At 42.5% G+C, this 24438-nt stretch overlaps 1 protein-coding gene across 1 annotated transcript in view; it reads left to right on the forward strand.

Moving 5' to 3' along the window:
- The window catches only part of GLI3 (GLI family zinc finger 3), a 286095-nt gene that overhangs the window by 213289 nt on the left and 48368 nt on the right, over positions 1 to 24438 (forward strand). The window contains exons 8-10 of the mRNA XM_060020203.1: positions 6614 to 6827; positions 7770 to 7883; positions 9946 to 10086. Of these exons, the coding sequence (XP_059876186.1) occupies positions 6614 to 6827; positions 7770 to 7883; positions 9946 to 10086 (469 nt within the window). The remainder of the gene's footprint in view (positions 1 to 6613; positions 6828 to 7769; positions 7884 to 9945; positions 10087 to 24438) is intronic.

Consider the following 24438-nt stretch of genomic DNA (forward strand, 5'->3'; position numbering starts at 1 on the left):
TGGGTAAATGCCATGTGGATTGACGTCATTAAACAATAAAAAGAAACTTTTACCTGTAAGCATGCGGTGGCTGGGTGATCCATCCTCTTGCCATCTTTCTTATACTTCCGATTTATTTTTTTCTTTTTTGGCCATGCTGAACGGCATGCGGGATCTTAGTTCGCTGACCAGGGATGGAACCCGTGCCCCCTGCAGTGGAAGCGCAGAGTCCTAACTGCTGGACCGCCAGGGAATTCCCGCGAGTTTTTTGACATTCACTTTTAGTTAGTAACAGACCTCTTCAGTATTGTAATTGGCTCTATCTGCCCTCCCAACATGAAGGACTACAGCGGCCCACATCATGCTGCTTTATTTATGGTACTGGTATTCAGTTATCCAGCCCATCCCCCATCCTCTTATCCTCTACCATATGCAGAGTTCCTGAAGTGTTTTTAAAAGACATTTCAGGATTGTCTCACATGCTATTTTAATTGGTTTTTATCTTTTTGACTTGAATGTTAATGACTTTGAAATGCCTGTATGTATAATAGGGTTGAATACATCTTAACAAATGATCTTCTACAGTATGAACTTTTAGTGTCCCCCACTAATATAGCACTTCTGTAATTAAATGTGAATTTACAGATCGATCAGAGAGGCTCTGTACAAATGCTGACGCACATCACTTCCTTGGTGTGAAAAAAATAATGTTTGTTGTGAAAGTCAGTCGTGATTATGGATCTCAAAGTTGTATGTATTGATTACAGTTAATATGTAACTTTCCAGTTACAGATAATTATTTTATTCTTTGGATATATAAAAGGGATCTGTAGAAAGTACTCAGCTAAAACTGGTTGAATTAATGAATGACTGTGTGGATTTTACGATATTTATTTTTTATTTAAAAAAAATTTTTTATTGAAGTATATTTGATTTACAGTTGTTGTGTTAATTACTGCTGTATGGCAAATTGATTCAGTTATTCAGTTAAACATATTATGATGTTTATTTTAGTTGTTTAACATCCTGTCTTTCTAATTACACCCCAGATTTCAACCAGATTGAGCATAGTTGTTGAGATTCCCAGACAGAAGACTTCCAGATAAGGGACGGGTTACTGGGCTATTTACTGCAATATTCAGAAATAAGACCCGGTTTGCAAAATTTGACCCCAGTTTGAAAAGTGTATTGACAAAATGTTACTTCGGATTTGTGATGGAGAATAAATACGTCAAAACTTTCTTAACGATTCAGACTTTGGGAATTTTAACATTAAATTTTTGGAAAATAGAAGAAATAGCTCCCACTCAGACAGCGATTTGCTGATCACTTTTAACTCAGCTCAGAGCAAAGAATAAAAGGGAAATTGACCTCAGTAGTTATCCTTATTTAGAGTTCAGTCCCCAAGTCACTGCCTACCATGTAACGAGTGCTCCTTTAAGGTGTTTTATAAAACTAAGACTTCGGTAGCCGTAACTCAGTTCTGATGGGTGAAAATTATACTTGGTGGAAGAGGACACCACACACACTATAGTCAGAGATCGAAAATCCACATTTTTCTCATTTTCTGCTTTTTAGAAAAATACAGGACAGATTAACATTTGAATTAATTTATTCTGGCTTTCTTTTTTCTTCCTTTTATAATTTTTCAAAAATTCTATTGGAGTCGAGTTGATTTACAATGTTGTTAGTTTCAGGTGTACAGCACAGTGATTCAGTTATACATATACATATATTCATTCATTTTCAGATGTTCTTCCCATATAGGTTATTGCAGACTGTTCTAACTGTTGTCCTAGAAGACTGTTTCTCCAAGTGTTCTGTGAGGAACGCTAGTCTCTAAAATCTCCTCCAAATGTTGCTACGAACCATATCGGGGCTGGGACATTTGGAACACACATTCAAGTATTAAGCAGTTCCAGGGACCCCCGGGGCTGTATTCCTCAGACTTTATCACCTTGGCGCTTCTTTTTCCTTTCCTCCCTAACACTTACTTTTGGGTGACTGTGTTAGCACATTGCTTGGGAAGATCTGGGCCATCTGACACTTTCTAGCGATCTTATCGATTAAATATAGATTAACAATTGCAAGTCACATTCTTATAAACGTGTGTTTTTAATTATCCCATCTCTCATGTAGTCATCTAGAAGAGAAGTAAATGCTATAAAATTTTTTTAAATTATACTTGATTAAATGTTGAGTGAAGAGAATTCAAAAATCAAAACATAAACTTAATTGCTCTTCAGTTGATCCAGAGAAAAGAACAGGGTGAGCAGAAATGTAAAGGCTTTGAGGTCATAAAGTTCAGGTGGACCATGTTTTAGACTAGACTGTGTCCTTCTTTTTTTTTTGCTGTATGCGGGCCTCTCACTGTTGTGGCCTCTCCCGTTCCGGAGCGCAGGCTCAGCAGCCATGGCTCACGGGCCTAGCCGCTCCGCAGCATGTGGGATCTTCCCGGACTGGGGCACGAACCCACGTCCCCTGTATTGGCAGGCGGACTCTCAACCACTGCGCCACCAGGGAAGCCCGACTGTGTCCTTCTTGAGAGGAGACAGAAGCGATGTATAAAATTTTTCAACAATGTCAATACTTTGTATTTCTAGGAAATTATGGAACGAATACATGAACTGTTTAGGAAGATTTTTTTTCGGGGCTTCTAAAAAGAGAATTTACTTTTCAAAGAAAATTCTGACCTCTGTAAACCAGCAGTCTGTCCTCAGCTGCTGAAGTTCTATAAAAATGCACAGAGGACCTTTGTACTGTTACTACCTTTGTACTGTTTTATAAACACGTTGTCAGATTGCTTTTCTTTGAAGTGACTGTTCTGAGTTCGGTATGCAGAATAATGGCCCCCAAAGATGTCCACATCTTACTCCCCGGAAGCTGTGAATATATCACCTTACAGGGCCAAAAGAATTGTGTAGCTGTGATTCAGTTAAGAGTTTTTGTTTGTTTATTTTTTTTTAATAGTCTTCGTAGCAGCTTTGCGTGTAATAGCAAACCACAACACCCTGAGATGCAGCAAAAGAACGTGTATAGAACATATAAGGAGCGTACACAGCAAGCGTGCTATACTTAGACTCTAAGATACTATTCAGCAAAGGAAATGATTGGAGTTCAACTAAATGCAGCAACATGAAAAGATATCACAAACACAATTGGGACCAAAGAAGCTGGACACCAAAGATTACCTCCAAAGGTTACCACATAGACTTTAACACATCTGAACTTACAGCGTGTGGCCCAGTTTTCCCCAGTTTTGAACTTGCCAGTGGAATCATGCAGTAGGTAATCGTTGGTGTCCAGTTAAGGGTTTTGAGATGAGGAGATGATCAAGTGGCCCTAGTATAATCACAAGGGTCCTTATAAAAGGGAGGCAGGAGGGTGTTGGAGTTAACAGGGAATCAGAGGAGGAGGTCGGGTTGAGGTGGGGCGATGAACCGCGGATGGAAGCAGCCTCTAGAAGCGGGAAGAGGCCAGGTGCCAGGGATTTCCAGAGAAACGCAGTCCTGCCCACCCATCTGAGAATTCTGACCCTCTGGAGCTCTAAGATGGCAAGTGTATTTTGTTTTAAAACAACGAAGTTTGTGGTGATGTGTTGCAGCAGCAGCAAGAAACTCATACCTAATGGGGGTGGTTCGGTCACTCACTGACTCATCTCGAGGGGCTGCCCCGTGCCAGGCAGTGTTCCGGGCACCAGGGGTCAGTGGGGGACAAGACAGACCAGAGCCCAGATCCCCTAGACCTTCCATTGCAGAGGGAGGGAGAGAATATGGTTTCAGAGAGCCTCATCCTGCAGTGAGAATACAAGTGTCAAACAGCAGAGCATCATGGGGCGAGGAGCTGCAGAGCGGGCTTGTTTTGATGGGGCCCTCAGGCTTAGGAGGTCCCTGTGTCTGAGGAGGTGACACCTAAGCTGGAATTTGAGTGACCAAAAGGAAGCAGCTAGGCTAGCCTCTGGAAAGACACAGCAAGTACCGGGATGCAGAGCTTAGGAAGACAGCTCACTTGGGGTCAGAGAGCAGGGGGTGGTGGCCCCAATCCCCTGGCCCCCCCGCCACCGGTGGGAAGTCCTCGGACGTTCTTTCCATGCACAGGCTTTGTAATCCGGAGCAAGCAGCCTTCCTTCTAGGAGCTGATGACAGCGCCCGCTCTTGTGGGGTGACACGAGGTCTTCCCCTGTGAGCACTGTTGCCCAGCTCTTTGCACGCAGAGGAGAGAGGGTTTCCCTTGGCAGTCCCTCCTTATGAATAATCAGGGACTGCTAAAAATCGCTGGTCCATCCTGTATGTTCTCATATCCTTTGGAATCTGATAGTTGACATGGATTTTAGGGAAGGTTTATTCCTGTCCCCTGCTTTGACCAGCGAAAACGCAGCCCCAAAAGGGGATGTTACCCACATGGGTTGAAAGCTGTCGCAGCCTCTCCTGCATCTGAGGTCAGAGACTTTGCACCTGGGGACGGGGGCTGCAGCACCAAAGCTGGTCCTTCCTTTTGTCTTCTGCATATTTTTAAAAGTAAAAATCGACCTGCTCTGTCTGGCTATGAACATTTGTAAATTGCATTACATACAAAACTGAGGGCATTTTCTGCCTTGTGAAACGTTTTCTCAAATGGTCTCGCTTCTTAATTGGGTCCTGACTTTTTTGAGCCCCCCAATATTGGGCCCCCCAGAATGAGAGGTGTACATGACCCAAGGGACCCCCTTCCCAAGCCCACCTGCTCATTCAAGCTCATAAAACTCAGGAAAGATGCATGGAGGTTTGTGCAAAGTCCGTATCCCATTATAAATATGTGTGTAGTGGAGTCTTTTAGTTTTCCTTTGTTTTTTTAATGAACAGAATAAGGTAGTTACACTTAGTAATACCCATTCACCAAAAGGAAAGGGGGGGGGGTGGGTTAAATCATTGTGTTTTTTGATGAATGGCTTGTACACCAAAAAATAAATTGGACAAACTGGCATAGAGCTCAGTGAACATGAAATCAGCTATTAGAAGAAAGCTTGTGAACAAATTCTGCGGCAGATATGCATCTTTTGATTAACGCCCTATCAATCATCCACACAGCTACCTTAGCTGAGTCTTGCTGTAATCATTCATGGTTGCTTTCCGAAACACTGGCAGAAACTATAGCGCTGCAGAAACAGAATATTATTAGTGATTTCTCCCTAACTTACTGTGAACAATGACTGTTTTCACCAGGTTTCTGCTCTCCTTTATTAAAGAAATACAATACAGAATGAAAGGAGAGTTCCTCCGAGCCCTGTGAAATTCTCCTAGGGTATTCTTAATGATATTCAGTCTTAAATGGGCAAGCTATTGTAATGCAAGGCTCTCCGTAGGAATAATAGTAATGTAATCCCATTGAAACCACCTTTTTGTGGATTGTAGTCAAATGGGCAAAACGTGGAGTCACATTAATGAAGGGAGTATGTCTTCGGCGTTATTACTTAAAGTTGTTGAAATGGTTTGAATTTTGTTATTGTAATTATTATAGTCTCAGTTAATGCGCTTAACAGCAATAGTAATTAACCCACCAGATTGGGACATTTGCATGAATTCTACCTTTGACTTTGCAAGAAACCCTGATTCTTTCTGGGCTTTACACAGCAGGATGGAGAGAATATCTACATATATATATATATATATATATATATATATATATATATATATTTTTTTTTTCCCCCCACTGAGTGGTTTTAAAGGAAGAAATTTTCACAAATGCCATTACAGTGTTTCACGCATTTCTTTAAAGCCATCGGCAGATTCCTCAAGAGCGCTTCATGCTTTTAAGAGGATTGGATTCTTAAACTATGGTGGTGCAGAGGACGATGTGGCACCACCTACTAGCCCAGAAATCTTTAGGTGATGGTGTGACTTCCTTAGAACTTCCTGTCGCCCGGGAAATACTCTGGCATAATGAAGTGGTGACAGGCATTAGCATGTATAATGGGCGCTAATAGACATTTAATGCTCCTTAGCTGCAAGAGGGAGCGGATGCTCTCCCATTGGAATATTCCTCAATCAAAGCCCATTGATCACCGATTCCAGCCAGGAGAGGTTAATCCATCAGCTTCTGTAACCAGACGGCACTGATGGAAATTCTTTAGGTGGCATTCAGGATGAACCAAGCTTTCCATCTTTACAAACAAATGAGTGATATGACAGGCATGGTGTTCAAAACACATTTAACCAATTGATTTTCTTTCTTCTTGTAATAAGATCTGGAGACTTATGAAAGCGTGCAGGGGGAGCATAGATGAAAAGAATTGCTCCGCGCACGGGAACGTGTGGGATGCGGAGCTGAGAAAAGTACTATAAAGCATGTAGTCACCCATTCTCTTTGTTATAGAAAGTTTGTTATTGCAATAAATAGTTGTTATTGAGCCGATGCCTTTTGCTTCCATTCTGCTGAAGTTTATCTCAGGTCTGCGTGTCTGTGCCAACGCCCATGCGTGTCCTGTCTGAGCCGTCAGCTTTCTCTAGGAAGTTTCAAGATGTTCGTCGATCATTTTTACCTTCTAATTTAAATGCACAGCCCTGATGCGATTTGGGGACAAAAAACTAGGTATAAAGGTGCACTGGTCTCTGTGTCCCGTGTAAATGATGGTTTTCCCTTTATCTCCCACCCGCAGCCCTGCCCTGAGCTTCACCTACCCTTCTGCACCCGTGTCTCTCCATATGCATCAGCAGATCTTAAGCCGACAGCAGAGCTTAGGCTCGGCCTTTGGACACAGCCCTCCGCTCATCCACCCCGCCCCAACTTTCCCGACACAGAGGCCTATTCCCGGGATCCCTACGGTTCTGAACCCTGTCCAGGTCACCTCCGGCCCTTCCGAGTCCTCACAGGTGAGAGAGACAGCTCGATGACCTGGTCTGTCTTGGGAATCATAGAGGAGAGCCACGGGGCCACATCAGCTATGAATACGCGCAGGCCAGTGGCATCCTCACCGCTTCCATCCTGCAGCCTGTGGTCCCAACCCAGGGCTGTCATCTTCAGATTCTGTGCCGTGTGTATGCTCCTCAAGAAACGAGAGCTTCTTCCACTAGAGTCATTTCAGCCTCGGGCTTCCCTCTGACCCTGTGCTGTCTATAGCCCATTCAGGAAAAATACATCCCATGAGTGGGTTGCTGTCATCCGGTCCCTTTCCCCTGCACTATCAGAGTTCGTTAAAGCCTGGATCCCAGCTCTTTTCCTCTAGCCTTAAAAAGCCCCAGGGAGTTGCTACTTAAGAGTTAAAAACAAAGAGCTGTCTCATGAATGGATATCCTGGCTTTTAAAATATATATATATATTGGAGTATGATTGGTTTACAGTGTTGTGTTACTTTCTGCCGTACAGCAGAGTGAATCAGTTATACATATACATGTATCCGCTCTTTTTTAGATTCTTTTCCCATGTAGGTCATTACAGAGTACTGAGTAGAGCTCCCTGTTGCTATACAGTAGGTTCTTATTAGTTATCTGTTTTATATATAATAGTGTGTATATGTCAGTCCCAATCTCCCCTTTATCCCTCCCTCCCCCGCTTCCCCCTGGTAACTATAAGATTGTTTTCTACATCTGTGACTCTATTTCTGTTTTGTAAATAAGTTCATTTGTACCATTTTTTCAGTATGTCCTGGCTCTGAGCACATGTTCTGAACTCTGCTACGTGCAAATACGAGCCCTATCTGTCGTCATTCTGGTGCCAAGGACGCTCGCTATTCTCGACTTGTGTGTTTTAGCTGTGGTCCTACTCATTGATCCGAAGTTAATTTTTGTCTCTGTCCCTGCCAATGTGACCCACAGAACAAGCCCACGAGTGAGTCCGCCGTGACCAGCACCGGCGACCTGGTGCATAATAAACGCTCCAAGATCAAAGCCGATGAAGACCTCCCCAGCCCGGGGCCTCGGGGCCAGCAGGTGAGGGAGGCGCCGGCTCTGGCTCCCTCCAGCCTGGCGTCTTTTCACAGCATTGGCTTGTCTACCGCGTTCTTGGCCTTGGGCGTTACCCACACGTGTAACAAAAGGCCAGGGCTGGAGTACAACTAGGTTTGTTTCTCCAGCTCAGAAGCAGACACACGAAAACGCAGGCAGCTTTGTGGGGTATAAACTGGAGTAAGTGGGTGGATGTGTTTATTGTTGACCAGGGATGTGAACAGGCTTCAGTCCTTGGCCTTGATCTTGGGCCAGAATTACAAGCTCCTGGCTCTCAGCCTGAGCTGGGCAGACCAGGGATATTCCTTATAATGATCATGTTCTTATTTTTTCTTACGTTGCCACTTGCTACTGGCCAGGAGACCCTGCATAGCCAGGAGGGATCCAGCGACAACTAACCTAACCTAAGGCTACTTAGATTCTTGTTCTTTACGCCAAGTCCTGAAAGGACAACTTTAAAAATTCCAGTCTTGTCTCTGCTGTTACGTAGATCCTGAGCCTCAATTTTAAAAATGTGTAGATTTGGACTTCCCTGGTGGCGCAGTGGTTAAGAATCCACCTGCGAGTGCAGGCGACACGGGTTCGATCCCTGGACCGGAAAGATCCCACATGCCGCGGAGCAACTAAGCCTGTGTGCCACAACCGCTGAGCCTGCGCTCTAGAGCCCACGAGATGCAACTGCTGAGCCCGCGTGCCACAACTACAGAAGCCCGGGCGCCTAGAGCCTGTGCTCTGCAACAAGAGAAGCCAACGCAATGAGAAGCCCGCACAGCTCAACGAAGAGTAGCCCCCGCTCGCCACAACTAGAGAAACCCACGTGCGGCAACGAAGACCCAACGCAGCCATAAATTAATTAATTAATTTAAAAAAAAAGAATGTGTAGATTCTGCTCGTAATCCTATCTCGTAGGTTCCCTGGGCCTGATACGGAGCTCAATGAGTATAATTCCCAGAGATAGGGGTTGGACGAGAGTCTGGATGTCCACAGAATCTGGACCGTGCAATGTTCAGGCTGCTTCAGCCCCAACCTGAGAGTGCTTAAACCCACGTTTCCTTTTTAGGGAGCACTTGGAAGATGGAACGAATGGGTGTCATGGGCTCTGAGAGCCATCCTTCTTCTTGCATGTTGCTGGTTATGCCTAAACACTTGTATACAGCTTTTACCATCTAATCTCAGATTAGATCCTGAATTTGCACACCTCATCATCTCCCAGAATTCTGGAAATCCTTTGTCTTTTCATTTCTGCAAAGCTGCCTTAGGAGACTAGGAAAGACTTTACCGACAAGCTTTAGATGCTATGGTTCTTGGGCAGGGAGTGTACGCTTGGAGACCAGAAGGTGAGCCCAGAAGACATCATCCCTGTAAAAATTCACACAGTGCCTCTCACAGCCTCCAGCGGCAGGGAGAACAGAAACAGAATTAGCAGTAAACCATTCCCCTGGATTCCAACATAGGAGAATAAACAAATTAATATGCTGAAAAGAATTTAACCGAAAGAACAGTCTTTTGGATAAAAGACTCCATCACCTAGTTTCATTGCTTTTCTTAAGAGATGACATCTTAGGTTGCTCTCACCTTGGTATTCAGGACAGCAAAGTTTGGCCTCAATACCTTACCGACATTCTGGTTTGGACCGTTGCCTTTAATCACAAGTTAACAACCTTCGAAGGCATATTGAGTAAATCTGAAAAAAATGCACACAAATGATTCCATCTTTGGTTTCTTCAATTCACAAAACCCAGCTGATAGACTTGGGCTCTATTTTATTTTCCCCAAAAAAATTGCATCCGGAGGAAGACAAGCCTACATCAGGTTTTTCATTTCTCTTCTTTTTTTTTTTTTTTTTGACTTTTTATTTTATATTGGAGTAGAGTTGATGAACAATGTCGTGATAGCTTCAGGTGTCCAGCAAAGTGATTCACTTACGCATTTTCCCCTTCAGGTTGTTACATAATAGTGAGCAGAGTTCCCTTTCTCTTCTGTCTGCCGTCCCATCGTGTCTGATTTTGTCTCTCTTTCTCCTCCCTTCCCCACCCCTGCCTTTCAGGAACAGCCTGAAGGGACAACCCTGGTGAAGGAGGAAGGGGACAAAGAAGAAAGCAAACAGGAGCCTGAAGTCATCTATGAGACAAACTGCCACTGGGAGGGCTGTTCTCGGGAGTTCGACACCCAGGAGCAGCTGGTGCATGTGAGTGAAGGGGGCCGGGAAGGGGGCTTTACAGCTATGTGACCTTTCCTGCGGGGTCAGTTCCCCTGACCCCATGCTGAGTCAAGTTTCTCAGCTAGCAGCCTAGCAAACTGGAGGGGGCTTGATGACTTTCTGAGAATAAAGAGAACTCTGAGCCACTGTGCTTGACCTGTTCAGTCAGCTAAAGCTGAGTGTAAAATTCAATAACGTCTTCAAGAGAGAGTGTAATGACTCTGATCCCATAAGCGAGAAAACACTGTTTTGAGTTAGCGACTTTGATGGTTATTGAGTAATAGTAAGCTGGACATGAATTATTATTAACCTTTTAACCAAGTTTGATTTTAACCAAGACCCAGTAGCAATCGAAAAAATCATAGAGGTGGGGGAAGTCCTTTTTCTCCCTCCTCCCTTCCCCTCCCCGACCCTCACCAGCTAAGGAGTCTCCCATGATTTTAGGCGTCAGTTGGTACTTGCTATGAGAAGTGGGTAATGGTTTGCGATAAGCCATTAACACAGTTTCTTGACTTGAAGCCAATCCTTGCGGGCCTCACAGTTCCGTGGAAAAAGCAATATATATTTTAAAATGTGTCTAATGATGTATATTTTTGAAAACTGCAATGTGGTCTGACTGAGAACCTCAGCTCGCCTTCCCACACCAGATTCAGAAGTCTTTCCCATACTCCCTTGCCAGTTATTTCAAATAATGCAGGGTACCCCCGTCTACATACCTCATTAGCCCTGTTTCCTTGGCCCGTGCTTCGTCTTTGTTTGGTACTTTCTCAGGCCAGTAGAATCTCCCTGGCACATGGGGCCAGGAGCAGTTGAGATGGAAGGGCATTCGCATCATCAAGGATGACACGATGTCAAAGCACAGGGTTGCATTAAGGCATTAGGATGGTTTGCTGTGTGTAGCCCTTTCATAAGCTTTAAATATGACAGCACATCTGACAGTAACTTCCTCATGACCCCCCCGCCCCGTCACCTACACACACCATACACACCCCCATTCCATTCTCTTTACTTTTACAGTCACTTTTTATTTTTAGATGATCTATATCGCTTGATAACCCTCCTCCGTTTAAACACTAAGATTATACAATTCCTATTTGTCCTTATCCTCTAATATATACCACATGCTGCAGTTACATTATAGTGTCAAATATATGGTTTGCCAGGTTTTGAGATCCATCATATACAGAATGTTTTGAGGACTTACCATGACCTCAGGGTTTCCCCCCCCCCATTTCTTTTTTGATCATGTCTCCTTGTAATAGTATAGAGAGAATTCTAGATTTCTCTGCACAGCAAGAAACTAGAAAGTCAAATGTTTTTAATTAAGGTATATTTCCAGATTTTTCCATGAACTTAATTTGATTCTTTCTCTTTAATTTGATGCAAGTGTTATTTTTAAGCCAAGCCTGACTTAACAGCCTTTTATTCTTGCTGATTGTTTTAATGGAAACCACAGACATTGTAACACTAAAGGGAAAAAAAAAAAAAAAGCTTGGAATTTTTCTTTTAATGTGGGGAAATAAACCCAAAGAAGAAAGAATGCCAAGAATACCCTCAGTGATAGAGTGAGTGAACATCGTACATGAGAAGAACTGGTGGTACAAAACCTGCCGTCATAAACGAGATGCTGCTAGGCAGTGCTGCTTGCCTTTTAAAACATCCTTCTGAGAGAGGACACGGTCTCATGGTGCCTTTTCTGTGGATAAGTCATTGCAGTTTCCAAGGAGCGCTGTGATTTTTGTTCAGCTGTTAGCAAATGAGGAAGGAAATTCCAAGTCTACATTTAAAAGAAATTGTGTTCCTCATCAAAGGCCAGTCTTGAGATAACATGTTGAGGGGTTGTGGTTATACCATCACATTTTCCCTGCCTTCTATGTCACATGAAAGCTTTTCAAAGACAGTGGTTATTGCAGGTATTTGTATTTAATCTCAGTGGCAAAAGGTTTTAGGTAGGGATGATGCTTTAATAGAGAGATCTGAGTAGTTTTAAGGCAAGGCTGCTTAGCCTGTCAACCAAATGGCCACCATGTTGTCTGCTTTCTTATAAAAACTAGGAAATGAATTACATGTACACCGGAATTTTTTTATTCCAAATTGGCAAGAAGAAATTCGTGTCAGGATTAGGAGAAAATCCAATGTATTATCTTTATGATATGAATTTTAGTCTGAGATAAATTATATGAGTTAAGGAAACTTAGTTAAGTGAATTAAAAATTTTAACTTACAATAACATACATAAAGATGCTGGTTTATATCGCTTATTCTCTGCCTTTTCACTCATCATCTGACGTGTAGAAATTCCAGATTTGTATGTGTAAATTGATTTTACTTCACGTGACAGACATATAAGCGCCTTCCTGCTCACGGTGAATCTGGTGGCTTCAGCAGCGGCCTGGTGTATTATTTTTTGTAGACTGAATGAATAGCTAGTTGAAATCCACCTAATTACTTGGGTGGCAGATGGAAAAAAGACCAGTGGCAAAAACCAGTTTTTTAGGGACAGAGGAAGCATGAACTATTTGCATTGCTATGACTCTCCTTGGAGAGAGGACATTTTGTGAATTAGTTGAATTTTCCTGCTACAGACAACCAAGAGCAAAAGGTGTTAAGCCATTCTGATGCTCTGCCTTATTTATAGCCATGACCCATTCTTTTTCCCCCTCTTACAGTTAATAGAAAGATTCATGATTCTTCATGGTTGTCTATCTAGTGTCTGACAGTCCCGACTGCCTGCGAAAGCAAGTCACTATCTATAATTGATATCCTCCCGTGGAATAGGGTGCTGGCTGCAATTGAAGGGCTTTGCTGAAAGCTCTTAAATCCTGACAAGTTCTCCCCTTGTTCTGGTTCAGTCGCTGAGCTGCACGGTTGGAATTCCAGAGTCATTTGAACTTGGTGCAGAAGGGAGACATGTGTTTCGCATTAGCAAATCAGAGTTGAAGAGGAGAATTAGGGACTCAGCCGACTTTGCCCGCCAGGTAGTCTCATTTTCAGCGTAATGCACTCCGTGTTCTCTTGAAAAGATGACCCCATCCCATTACTGTCCGAACAGATGGGCTAAATATTGCCTTTGCCTTCTCTTCTCCTCTATTTCAAGCCCCTGTCCTTCTCCCGTAGTGTGTTGATTCCAGGTTTGCTGTGGAGTCTCTCTCACTGGGATGTTTAATTAATTTCTCTTCCCAGCAAGATAATTATAATTGGGCTTCATGACTCTCCAGCTAGTATTAAATTTGTCATAAATTTACTTCTATGCCCAGAAGCTAAGGAGACAGATGTATATTTTTGTTAGCTGGTTTTTTGTTGTACTTTGTCCCCTTCTTAGTAGCAGTTAAAATAAGAGAGTAAGAAGGATATAGAGTACAAAAATTAATTAAAGTGCTTTCAATTAAGACGGAATTTATTATTGATTTGTCAAGATGCCAGCCATTTCTCTTCCCTTGATAGCTGGAAAGCGCATAGTCTAACATCTCAAAATAATTTGAAAAGTCCACACTTACCCTTCAATCCCAAATGAATTAGATCCTCTTTTTTTGCTGTCGTGCATTATATATTCCCAAACGCACGACTCTTATATCTGATTCTGAAAGTCGTAGAATATCGGTTCGCCCAGTGTGGTTTCTGTTTCTGTTTTGTTTTGTTGGTTTAGCTTTTTTTACTATGGAAAACAACTCAAATTCTGTCTGCTGGCCTTGCTTCTCACAGAGATGAGAAAGGTTTCCCAACCTTCCTGAGACCCGTTTCCCTCTTGCATTCATTCTGTCCTGGAAGACAGTTCCAGCTCTGGCCCTTGGATGCTTGAAAAATATCCAGCATGCATTGCCTGCAGCCCAAGTTAGTCTCAGGTTCTTTGCTTCTGAATGGCGTTGTGTGTACCACTGATGTTCTGAGAGGCTTTTTAAGAAGAGGAGAAAGGAATACATGTGAAGAAAGAGGAACATGTACCTCGGTGTGCGTCACCACTGCCAGGCGTCTAGTTATGCTTGAAAACATAACTGCTGGTATCCGAAAGAGTAAAAATAGTATAATCACCATAGCTAATGCCCACCTGTTTGCTCTGTCACTGTAATTCGCTTAACTTCTATTACACCAACCCAACCCTTTCTTCCCGTGTAAGGAATAACACATATAATATTCTTTCCAAAGGTCAAATTAATTTTTTACCAGTTTTATTCCGCTTATTCCAGATAAGAATAACCTTATCTGCAGGGAGGGCCTGGGCAGTTACACTGTGCGGGCTCTTGTCTCCTGCCTGTAGGGCCGAACAGCAGAGAACACGAGAGGTGTTTATGTGAGTCCCCAGCTTCAACTGGGTGGCATGTACGTCGCTGTACTCCTTCATTTGTATCTTTTAAACGTGGTGTCAAAAATTCACCCTTTTGTACAATGATTAGCCACCTCCTTGGATTTTAAATGCTTTCATATGCTGCGGATTTTGATCTCTAAAAGCGTGCTGAAGTTTCCTTTATCAGAAGAACACAGTTATAATCACCTTTGCTGCCATTTGAACACACATTCTATACATCGGCAGCATGAAAATGAAAGGCTTTCTTCTTAATATCGTAGAGATTTAGATACAAAGGAAGCACACCTAATCTGCAAAGAATTGATGCGTCCGTAGAAATACGGGAGAGTGTTAGGATGTGGTGAAGACATTACTTTCATATTAATACCGTGTTCCCAAATTTGCATTTTAAATGTTTTCCAGCTAATTTTGATCCCTTTGCTTAAGTTGCATTGTGTATCTTTCCCTAAGAGAAGATGGAGTTTAAGATGTGATGGGGGCCTCCGATAAGAGGCAGACATAGATTTGTGTGCACATAAAACCTAAAATGAAGGAGTGAAGATTTTGATCTCATTTTCCCTACATCGATGCTAGTTAATTTAGTGACTCTAATTATTTGGAAATAACTGCATGGAAAAATGTAGACGAAGAACCACCAACTTCAAAGCCATCCTTTGACAATCGTGCCCCGAGGGTCACGTTCTTTTTCAAGTTACTGGCTAAATTGCACCTGCAGAAATTGTTCCCATAAAGACACTCGGGAGATTAGACTGAGTGGGGGGCACGGAGGGCTGTGTGGTCCACCAGTGAGAGCCTCCCGGCACCAGCGGAATTCTGAGTGGCAGCGCCATCTCTGCCCTGACCCTTGGGATGACCTCCCTGGAACCATTTGACCCTTTAGAACGTTATTTTCTCACTTATCATACTGTGAAACAGCCGTGAAAATAAGTGCCGTCCCCCACGTCCAAGGCCAAACAGAGATCTCATGCAGGAGGCCTAATGAGAAACAGACGGAGGGTCTCAAAGAGGTGACTCGTCTCTCTGTTTCATGTATTTGTGTTTTGCAGGGCGGAGTGGGGGAGGGGTGGGCAGTGGCGCTGTTGGGTTTTGTGGCCTCTGTGTGTTAGCTCTAAGGCTTATTTCATATTCATTGTTGCTGAACTGAGGTGTGCATTTGACCGAAGCTGGAGATCCCATTCTCTTCCCCCAGTGTGGTTCTAATGGATGGGACTTGGCCGAGACATTTCACCTCTTCCAACCTTGGTTTTAGTAAAAGCAAGGGAAGGGTTCAAAGTGGATCGTCCTTAGGCTAAGAATGGCAGGCAGGTTTCATTTCAGGTACAAACCTACTGGCTGGCAGTCACTTGGGGTGCTGAGCTGCGCTCTTCCCCACTTTCAGCTGCAGAGGCAGGGGGGTAAGGATGATGCAAAGCCTGCCATGGACGAGGTTTCGCAGCAGACAGGTACTCACTGTATGTTTTCCAAAGTCCTCCAACTCTGTAGATTAAGTGCACTCCAGAACAATTGTGGTTAATTTTTCTAGGGGGTGGTATGTTAATTACTTGAGCAATGATTGAATTATTAAAATTCTCTCTTTACTAATGCTCCTTCACCCGTGAATGAAGAACAACAAATCAATATTTTAAATAAGATATAATGGGTATCGAATCATATCTTAGTTACTTTCTTAAATTTGTTCATCCGTTTTAGACCCCATGAAATATTTCATCAAAACCTTCATCCGAATAACTGTTTACTGCCTTTTGGGGAGGATTTTTCTATCAAAAGCTTTTTGATTGGTTCTGAATGATACTCTAGGTGAGATTCTGGATTCTGCTAATAATTAGTTCCCTGGAATATTCTGTATGGACGCAATTTATACAAGAGAAGATGGTGTCACTTTGGGCTGGGCTGCCCACCTCACTAAAGTTTACTTGCCAATAGCAGATCTTGCTGATACCACGTATCCTCTTGTTTGTCAGCAAAAGTATGAGCTGACAAACAGCAACTCACTAGAAGAGGGCCTGGGTGCAGCCTTCATACTACCCACTGCCCCAGCTTTGCGGTGGGCACCTGCTAGCGCAACTTAGACCAGAGCCTCCTGGAGTGGTCCTTCTCATTGGGAGGGGGAGACAAGGAAACATAAAAGCATAGTGAACAATGTAAAGTTGGACCTCATGAAGCCATAGAGTGTAGTTGTGATCTTAGGGGCTCAGAAGAGGAAGAAGTGTATGAGGGGTACCCAGAAAGCCTTCTGGGAAACGTGGGAAATATGGTTAAGGTCAAAGCAAAGCAGACCAGATATGCAGGTCAGCTTTTGAGATATGATGACGATGGTGATGGTGATGGTGATGATGATGATGGTGATGGTGGTGATGGTGATGGTGATGATGGTGATGACGATGGTGGTGATGGTGATAATGATGGTGATGGCAATGAGGATAAGGATGGTGACAATGAGGATGATGGTGATGATTTTGTAAGAAGAAATAGCACCTTATCTGAAAGAAAACTTTGGCTGACCACTGTTCTCCTGCTATAGTACAATGCACTGCGTTTCAAAGCTGACAGACCTGGGTTCAAAACCTTCTTTCCACACTAGGCATGTCACATTCCTTCTCTTGAAACAAGAATAATAATAGTATTTACTTCATAAAACAGTTGGGGGAATTAGCTTAAAAATTATGCTCAATAAAGTGTTAGCGCTTCTCCATATAAAAGTAAAAAGTGTAAAGGTATTTACCGGCTGCTAAGTGCATGTGTGTTGCCTGTGAAAACATGGTTTAGGCTGGTATTCGGGCAGTGTTTGCGTTGGCATGTCACCATGAAGTGAGTAACTGCATAAAGATGCTGACCGGGCCTCCAGTTCATGAAACCTAGGAGAGAAGGGCTGGAGAAGTCCCTGGGTCCCTTCCTTGTACTCCAGATCCCTCACTGGACTTGCTTGTGCTGTGTTGAGATTCAGAGCCTCATCTTGTTATGAGTTCAATTGTGCTGACATCCTTCTGAAAGTTCTCCTTAGTGGTTGCCCTAAAACGAGGCTCCCCAGCCTGGGCACACGGGGGCAGGGGGATCTTTGGTGTGGGGACTCTCCTCTTCCTTGTAGGACTGTTAGCAGCATTGCTGACCTCTGGCCACTGGATGCTGGGAGCGCCCCTCCTCCATTGTGACAACGAAAAATGTCTCCAGACATTGTCAAATGTCCCCTGGGAAGGGAGAATTACCCCCAGTTCTGCTCTAATCTTTCCTCTTGCAGTGTGGGAAGAAAAAAGCAACAAAAATTTAAAAAGTATATTTGTGATTAAAGATAAATTTTCTCCTGCTCAAATGTACTTTAGAATGTTCGGATTAAAAAGAAAAGATAACCTCATTAAACAGTCTCCAGCAAAAGATTATATGTATTATATATATATTTATAAAAATATATATATATATATACACATTCTGTATTACATTTATAGATATTGCGTGTGTGCATGTGCACGCATGCATGTGTGTGCGTGTACGTGGTGTGTGTGTGTGTGTGTGTGGTGTGCATTAATTGGCAGAACTTAATTTTAAAACCACATTTGCTAAGGTTAGGCACACACAGTAGTTCTCAGGAAGTCCCATAACCAGCCAAGCCCTTTGTCTTGGTGGAGAAATTCCATCACTGTTTTTCTTTTTTTTGCAGACCGAGGGAAGTCACTCAGACTTCAGCTTCTGAGACCATGGCAAGCAGGGTTGGAGATCAGGCTCCTGCTTTGACATAAAACAGAGCTCAAAGAACAGAAAGCAATTTTCTAGTGCAAGGACTTTTTGAAGATTCAGAGACATTTAGGCTTTTCTAAGATTAGCTAAATACTGCCATAGATGGATTTTTTTTTTTCGTTTCTAGAATGATTAGTGTTGGCTAGAGAAGAGAACTGTAAGTGGCATATTCTCAAAAGACTATGTATAGGCCAAGGCCTTAAACTTAAGCCATCCCCAGCCCCCCAGTTGACAGTAAAACTAGCATCAGTGAGTGAGGGTGTGGAGAGAATATTGGATGGTGTGTTGGAGATTTATCTTTTATCCCTACATCTGCCAAAAGTTGCTTCTGACTTTGAGTAAGTCACCCTACAACTTCAATCATTAGTTTCTCATCAAAAATGGAGATAACATCTATCTGATTTTCCTCACAAGCTTTTTTGATTTGTTTTTTGTTTGTAAGGATAGAATGAGATCATGTAATGGAAGTGCTTTGTAAACTCTGAAGCATGATTCAAATATAAGGAAGGATAGAATCCATGAGAAGTAGCATTAATAAATCTACCTAATGGAGAGATTAAGGAGACTTTTCACCAGAATAAAGAAGTTTATAAGTATGTTGGTAATTCAGTTGTGCCCTCTCACCTCTGTAGGCTGTTGATCTTACCTGTTACAGTACATCATCATCATCACCACCTAGTGGCTGCTATACAAATTGCAGGCATAGTGTTGAGAAGAAAAAAGTCTCATGCACATCAGAACTATGGACTTCGGGTTGGGGTTGATACACCTTTTTATGTTTATCCCTTTGAGTAAGGAGAACATACAGGGCAGGATGTTCAGGAAGAAATAGAGCAGGCTATTAGGAAGACGATAGATGTACAGGCAGAGCAGTGGGAAGACAAGTAAAGTGAAGGTGCAGAAGAAGGACTGAGAGAAAGGTCTTGTGGAGATCAGATTTGAACATGGTCTTGAAAAGGAAAGTGGATTTAAATAGGGAAAGACCATTGCAGGGAGGAGCTGGAGCTTCCATGTGGAAAAGACAGTAGGAAGAGGTTAATGGTTGCAGAATATATGGGAGAATTTTATCTATGAGTCGGTTATATAAGGCTGGGGTTTTTGACACTTCTTGGGGTCAGAAATATAATTACAAAAGGATTCATTCTGTGCCTTTGGACTGAAAAGTGGTAAGTAATGCAGTTATGTTAGAACCAAGTGTGTCTGGAAGGCAGAGGGTAGTGGGAAGTAAGGTTATGGAGCAGAGAAGCACCATTTCATGGGTGACCTGACTGCTAGATTAGCAGTCTGACTTATATTCCAGATGGAGTAAGGAGAATCGATGTTTCTGATGAGAAAGTTTGAGCCCGCATGAGCTCTAGAAAGAGGAGGGCTGAGCTTTGCACAGCTGTATTTGAAGAGGGCAGGGGTACGAGTGGGGCAGGGCCAGAAGTAAGACTCAGAAGTGGGAATTATTTTAACTTATTTTTTTTTAACCTGGGAGTAGAGTTCGGAATTGTTTCACAATTATGGTTTTCGTAGCTAATGTGGGCATTGTAGACGTTGTTCAGAGATCAGTTCGAAGTTTCCAGTTGCTGACTGGGCACCTGGGAGGTGGTTTTGCCCATGAAACTCCTGTCTCTTATGTGAGTGGACCAGGTAGTTTCATTACTTAAAGCTCTTCAAATCTTGTTGTCTCTCTTAGAAGTAGATTGACCAGGGTTGTTGACCAGTGATCTCTGATGATTTTTGGAAGATGCCTCCTATGGTGTCAGTCAAGATTTTAGCACCCGGGTAGTGATGGTTTTATTGCTACTATTATCAGTTTTCTTTCTTTGTTGTTTTGTTTTTCTCTGTGCCTATTTTCTGGTTATGGGTACATGATCTCAAGTTCTGAACATGTCTTTCAAGTCAGGAAAAGGAAACTGTGCCAGCCCTCTTCTGTCAGCTTCAAAGGATTTGGGGGTGGGAGGTCTCTTTACACTCCTGGTCCAGCCCTGTCTCACCTGCTCCCTCCATTTCACCTTGAGGGACCTCGGTTTCTTGGGTGTTACCTTCAGCAAGCGTGATGTGTCCCAAGGAGCCAAGCTTTCTCTCCAGGATGAGCAGGAGAACCCTGGCTCAGGAAGAGCAGGTCTTCCCCAGCATCCTTCCCTGGCAGTAGTGAAAGCGTTCACCCTTCCCTCTCCTGGACCACTTGGCCAGACATGGTGCAGTTCCTACCGGCCAGATAAAGCAGTCAAACAGACTGCAAAGAAAACACAGCCCTCCTTGTATTCTCCTTGTGTTCAGCAGAGATAACTTTGCTGGAGTTTCAGTACTGAGTCATTTGGCTTCTGGCAGGCACTTTAATTGCTAAAATGCAGATTTTTTTTTTTTCTTGATCAAGAAGGGATTATTCTTGTTATCAGTCCAGAGCATCTTATTTCAAGATGAAAGCCTTTACTGAATTACAGATGTACGTTTGTACAAAGCTTTTCGGCGATTGACAACTCAAAGAGAAAGTATGATTTATTAGCCTATAATGGCTAACCCTGAGCTATGGTCTAGGTTCTCCCGATTTGTGAAATTGCTTAATATGAACTGCCTTTTATGCCGTTCAAGCCTCAGGTGACTCAAATAAATGTAATCTCCATTACAGGATATGTTACGGAAGAGGGAAAAAGAAAAGCGGGGGAGGGAGGCAAAAGGAGAGAAGTGGCTTCTAAAATTCATCTTGGTGGTGCCTTTTACAGTAGTTTGGCTGATAAGCTGACAGAGGAAAGATTAATAACGAGGCTTGTCGCTATCAGTACCTGCTTGTCGATTCTCTGTAACAGGGCTGTCTGTTCAGCATGGAAATTATTGATTAAATAAAAATTGCTATTAGATTGTGATGTGATCCATAATCACAAACAATGGTGGACATTCCTCTTTTAGATCCTCAGCCATGCATCAAGTTGTTTCTTTTTTTCCCTTGCTGTAATTTATATCGCGCTGACACTTGAGCTCATTAGGACTAGCCTTTCTGCTCGGAGGCAGGAAAGCACGGGCATGCGCAGACCGGCCAGAGTGGGCCGGAGGATGGAAGGACCATTCTGGTGGGGGGCCTGGCCAGTTCATCCACTGGGCAGCAGCAGGGTTTTTGTCTGTTTGTTTGTTTGTTTAACTCTCTTTTTTAATTGTGTTACAATACACGTAACATAACATTTACCATTTGACCATTTTATTTAACTTTTTTCTAGTTTTCCTGAGTATAATTGAAATATAAAATTGTATATGTTTAAAGTGTACAACATGATAACTTGATATACATATGCGATGTGAAATGATGAACACAGTCAAGTTAATTAACACATCTGTCACCTCACAGAGTTACCTTTTATTGTGCTGTGATGAAAACACTTAAGGTCTACTGTCTCAGCAAGTTTCAAGTATACAATAGGGTATTCCTAACTATAGTCACCATGCTGTATATAGATCCTCAACTTACTCATCTTATAAATGAAAGTTTGTACCCTTTGACCAGCATCTATTCATTTCCCCCACCCTCCCCCAGACCCTGGCAACCATGACTAATACTGTTTCTATGAGTTTCACTTTATTTTTTATTTTTTTAGATTCCACATATAAGTGACACCGTACAGTATTTGTCTTTCTCTATCTGACTTATTTCACTTAGCATAATGCCCTCCAGGTTCATCCATATTGTCTCAAATGGCAGGGTTTTCTTTTTTTAATGGCTGAGTAATATTCGTTTTTTGAGGAAGCTCCTTACCATTTTCCATGATGGCTGTACCAATTTATAGTCCCACCAATAGTGCACAGAGTTTCCTTTTTCTCCATTTCCTCACCAACATTTGTTATCTCTTGCCTTTTTGATAATAGCTATTCTAACAGGTGTGAGAGTATATCTCACTGTGGTTTTGATTTGCATTTCCCGATGATTAGTGATGCTGAACACCTCTTAACGTACCTGTTGGCCATTCGTATGTCTTCTTTGGAAAAATGTCTAATCAGATCCTTTTAAATTGGATTATTTGGGGTTTGGGGTTTGTTTTTTTTTTTTGCTATCAAGTTGGATGGCTTCTTTTTTTGGATATTAATCCCTTATCAGATATGCGGTTTGCAGTTTTTTTCCTCCCATTATGTAGGTTGTGTTTTCATTTTGTGTCCTTTGCTCTGCAGAGCTTTTTAGTTTGATACGCTCCCATTTGTTTATTTTTGCTTTTGTTGTCTGTGTTTTTGGTGTTATATCCAAAAGTCATTCCCCAGACCAATGTTAAGGAGGTTTTTCTTTCTGTTTACTTCAAGGAGCTTTACAGTTTGGGGTCTTTAATCCATTTCAAGTTGGTTTTGTTTTTTTTTTTCTATTTCTGTGGAAAATGCCATTGGAATTTTGATAGGGATTGCCTTGAATCTGTAGATCACTTCGGGTACTGTGGGTATTTTAGCAATAGTACTTCTTCCAATCCAAGAACAGACTCTTTCCATTTATTTGTGTCTTGTTTAACTTTTTTCATCAGTATCTTACAGTTGTCAGTGTACAGATCTTTAACTTCTTCCTTTAACCTCTTTTAAATTTATTCCTAGCTCTTTTATTGTTGTTGAAGCTATTGTAAATGGGATTGCTTTTTAAATTTCTCTTTCAGGTGGTTCATGGTTCGTGTGTTAAAACACAACTGATGTTTGTATGTTGATTTTGTATCCTGAAACTTTGCTAAAGTTGTTTATTAGTTCTAACAGTTTTTTGGGTGGACTCTTTGGGTTTTCTATACATAAAATCATGTCATCTGTCAACAGAGACAGTTTTCCTTCATTCCTTCCAATTTCGATGCCTTGTATCTCTTTTTCTTGCCTGATTTCTCTGTCCGGGGCTGCCAGTACCATATTGAATAGAAGTGGTGAGAGTGGGTGTCCTGATTTGGACCACTTTGAAGTGTGCCGTTCAGCGCCATGCAGCACATTCACAATTGTGTGTCGCCATCGCCACTACCTAGGTCCAGAACATCTTCCTCACTGCAAAAGGGGACTATGCCCATTAAGCAATCACTGCTCTTTCTTCTTCCTCCACAGCCCCTGAAAACCATGAATCTACTTTCTGTTTCTGGATTATTTGCTTATTCTGAACATTTTGTAGGAATGAAATCGTATAATATATGATCTTTTGTGTCTTCCTTTTACCACTTACCAGTGTTTTCAGGGTTCATCCACGTTGTAGCATGTGTTAGCGCTTCATCCCTTTTTATGGCCGAATCATGTTCCGTTGTCTGACTGTATTACATTTTGTTTATCATCCTTTTATCTGTGGAAACAATTTGGATGTTTTCCACCTGGTGACTACTGTGTTCTTACGAGCATTCGTTTTTCATCTCAACGTTTATTTTCCAATCTTTCAGGTGTATTTCTGCGAGTGAGACTGCTGGCTCATATGGTATTTCTATGTTTAATTTATTTGAGAAGCTGCCAAACCTACAGCAGGTTTTAAGCTGTCTTGCACAAGCTCTGCCTTCTCAGGGGGTCTTACCGCTAACCTCATTAGCCCCTTGGATGTACTCATTATTCTGTCCCCAGCACCACCTCCCCACCTTGCCTGGGCTCTGCCTACCCTCCCTGGGCTGCAGGCTCAAGCTGGCTGTCTGGGTGCTTCTCTCCAAAGCGACTGGTGGCTCTACCCTCTGTGGGCACGTGGGCATCACTCGGCAAAGAGGACCAAACATCTACTGTCACCACTTTTCCCCCCAAAGGGGTGGGACTGTTTGGGACAAATGCATAGACTAAATATTCAGAGCATTAGGTCATGTGGGCTTGGCCAAACAAAATAGACTGACAGGTTGGCCAAATTTTATATTTAAAGGGTGATTCAGATGAAGTTCTGTTCAGGAGGAATGACCATAGTCCTTTCACAGTAGCTTGTTTGCGGGTTCATAGCTGGATATTAACTTTATTTGGTTTTTGTGGCTATTAATTTTATGATCACTTCTAAATGTAGAATCTTAAAAACGACCTAACCCACTACCTGCCTTTTTTTAAACCAAGTACAGTGAAGTCTAGAAAGGGTCAGGACCTTATCTAAGGCCACCAAACTGGTTAGTGAGTGGCTTTGGTACCAATTAATTTGTTCACTCATAGACGAATTCTCTTGTTTTAAATGGTTGCTTGGCACATATAATGAAGGCCTGGCCTTTAGACTTCCTAAGCTATTAAATTTATGCATTCTACCATCCCCCACTTCACTCACCTCACCCCTGCCCCCAACACACCGACCACCTCTGTCTGTCTGTCTATCTGTCTGTCTCTCTCTCCATTTTCCTCTTTCAGAGGAAAGCTGCCTCCAGCACACACACACATGT

The sequence above is a fragment of the Delphinus delphis genome, chromosome 9 (genome assembly GCF_949987515.2).
Source record: "Delphinus delphis chromosome 9, mDelDel1.2, whole genome shotgun sequence".
NCBI lineage: Eukaryota > Metazoa > Chordata > Mammalia > Artiodactyla > Delphinidae > Delphinus > Delphinus delphis.